Source organism: Corylus avellana, chromosome ca2 (genome assembly GCF_901000735.1).
Source record: "Corylus avellana chromosome ca2, CavTom2PMs-1.0".
Taxonomy (NCBI): domain Eukaryota; kingdom Viridiplantae; phylum Streptophyta; class Magnoliopsida; order Fagales; family Betulaceae; genus Corylus; species Corylus avellana.
In genome coordinates, this window is record NC_081542.1 from 39,983,451 (window position 1) to 39,986,322 (window position 2,872).

Genomic DNA, 2,872 nt, shown 5'->3' on the forward strand with positions numbered 1-2,872 from the left:
CACATAATTGCTCATACGAGATGCTCACGAGCCTAACCGAGTGCCTTACTATATTGATCCAGGCTCTATACTCGGCTAGTCAAGCTAAGCAAATGCTCATATGTAAACTGGCTTCTTAAGCCCTTTAAGAGTATAGTTAAAGTTTAAATTTATAATTTAAAAAAAAAATTAAATTAAATATAAGAACCAACTCGCGAACTGGCTCGGCTCGACTTATTATGAGCTCAAGCTCAATTTTTTAATTCATCCTTGAACTGAGTAAAATTTAAATGAGCCAATCCAAACAAAAATAGATCTATGAGAATTGGCTCCTTTATACCCCTACTTCTAATATTTCATGCTGTAAACCTTATCACAAAGTACAAAAGACAACGTGCTCAGAAAACCAAAAACCAAAAACCAAAAAATGGCAAAGATTTTCATAGATTTTACATGATCTTTGACAACTGGTTTAACACAACTGTTCTCTTAAAAAGCTTGCTTTCACATAGGAAAGAAAAAATAAATAAATAAAGTGGAGAGAAGATTTTGGCGAAAGCACCGAGAAATGATGATCGCTTGGATTTCCGCGCTTTGACAAAATACTTCTGTGAATTATTTTTCTCGGACAAAGCAAATGGAGTGAGAAAATCCCGGAAACTCGGATACTTTCTTTGTCTGTCTTGTCTATTCTCTTAGCTGAAAACTAGGGGGTTTTTTTTTGTGTTCCCACTAGTTCATTGCGCGTAGCTGGGCGGCTGAATTCTACCCCCAACATCCTCTGAGATTTCCTTTCCACATATTCCGGTATATTTGAATATTTTGTTACTTGTTTTAGCTATGTGATCTTGGAAAATGGGGATTCTTGTTACCTTCTCAACTCTCTCATTTGGGTTTGCCTCCTTTTGTATATTTAAGTTTAGATTCTTCGACTTCTTCAAATTTTGACACAGGAATATCAAAAAGAAAAAAAAGAACCGGGCGGAAGAAAATGTGTAGCGATAGTAGCAGTGGTGGTGGCAGTAGTGGCGGAGATGGCGGAGGTGGTTGGACTATGGCGTTGAAAAAGCCTCCGAAGCGTCGAAAGGTTCCGAAAAGAGGTCCCGGAGTTGCTGAACTGGAGAAGATCTTGCGCGAACGGGAAAAGAAAGACCCTAATACTGACGATCCTTATCATTCTCAGCCTCGGCCACCGCTGCATATGCCACTACCTCCACCGCCGCCTCCACTAATGAGTGTCATTTATGCTAATGGTAGTAGTAATACAATACTAGGAAGAGGTAATGGAGGTGTCGGAGGCGGAGGCGGAGGCGGCGTATGTGTTGCTGGTGGGTCGGGTGTGGTTCTGCCTGAGCAGGGTTTATTTGCCATAACGTTGGGTTCTTGCCAGTTGAATATGGATCGGGTGGACGGAAGCAATTCTGACCCGGGTATTCCATTAGGAACACATTTTTCCAATGATCCACAGTGTCCTTCCTCTAATTTGCTACGAAGGAAACATTGCCAATATCCTGCTATGATGGTAACATAAAGTGTGAAATATTAATTAAATCACCGTGCCCATAATGTGATTTCACTAGATTTTTTTAAGATTAATTAATTATAATTGTGTGCAACTTGCAGGTAAATCATAATTTTCCTAGATTTGCGACACCATCTTTGTTAGCAACCCCATCGTCGGCCGGAATGTATCACCATGTGGAGCCCCCTTCAAACCAAAGATCTTGTCTTAACTACACATCCAATTGGCCCGAGGAAGAGAAGGCAAGTTTAATTTCCTCAAAGTTATTGGCCCCATTTGTTAATGCTTTTTAATTATAATGTGTCATAAAATAGTTTTAAGTGTTTTGTCTTGAGTTGTTTGCTATAATATATATATATATATATATATATATATTTTCATACTGTTTCCAAGTAAGCAAACAAAAGGGTACTAATATTAAATCGGAAAAGAAAAGAAAATTAGTAAATAAGTGCGACTTATTTGCATGCAATCTTTTCACAATTTTTTTTTTATGGAATTTATCTGATTTTTTGCCTTCTTTTCTAAACTGATTGAGAAAGTAGGGGAGATGAGAAAATGGATAAGTCATCTTTTGTGACAAACATGTGGTTAATTACTATGTATTATATAGGTGCTTGGCATGATCATGAGGAGGCCGAAGCCTTTCTCAGTTGGCTACTCCCCTGGTCCTCAATTTCATTTCCAATCATCTTCATATGATAATCGCAGTGCATTTGATTTTGACCCCACCAACACAATCTCCAGGTTGGTCTGTCTAGCTTGATCTTCACTTGTTGCTGATCTTTCTTTTCAATTCGCTGCCATTTTTGGTTGAAATTGGTTTCAATACCTTTCTCAGAGATCCAAGATGGGGTGGAGCAGCACCTCAGAACAATTTCTATACATTTGGCTCCCCTTCAATTCCTTCACCCACGACACAAAGTCTTCAAGGAGAGTTCTCCAAATTTGACTTGCTTCCTATCCAAGTAAGATGAAAGCTCCACAGTAGTTCATTATCTTTTCCCATTAATCGTGATATATATTTTGGTGACTTTTATTTATTTTTATTATTTTTTTTATACAAATTATAATTTGAAGGAAAGCGTTGAGGACTCACATCAAAGGTCAGAACATGGGTTAGATTGTAAAAAACCTTTCCATGGCTTCTCAAAGTTAAAGGAGCAGGTGGGCAGGAAAGAATTAGGGCTTAGCTTAAACAGTGAGAGAGGTGAAGCAGAAGGAGATGGCATTGATCTCAACCTCAAACTCTAAGAGGTTGGCTTACCAAGAATTGAGATTCTCATAAACAACTATGTAAGATTGGGAGCATGATCAACTGATCATTGTCAATGCCACCAATTAATGGTTAAGATAATGTTGAACATATGA

At 38.2% G+C, this 2,872-nt stretch overlaps 1 protein-coding gene across 1 annotated transcript; it reads left to right on the plus strand.

The window, feature by feature from the left end:
• Nucleotides 1-2,123: 2,123 nt before the first annotated feature.
• Nucleotides 2,124-2,872, plus strand: LOC132168536 (uncharacterized). The gene is made up of 3 exons (XM_059579529.1): nt 2,124-2,248; nt 2,343-2,469; nt 2,582-2,872. Exons 1-3 carry the CDS (start codon nt 2,124-2,126, stop codon nt 2,753-2,755), a joined length of 426 nt encoding a protein of 141 aa, XP_059435512.1. The 3' UTR covers nt 2,756-2,872.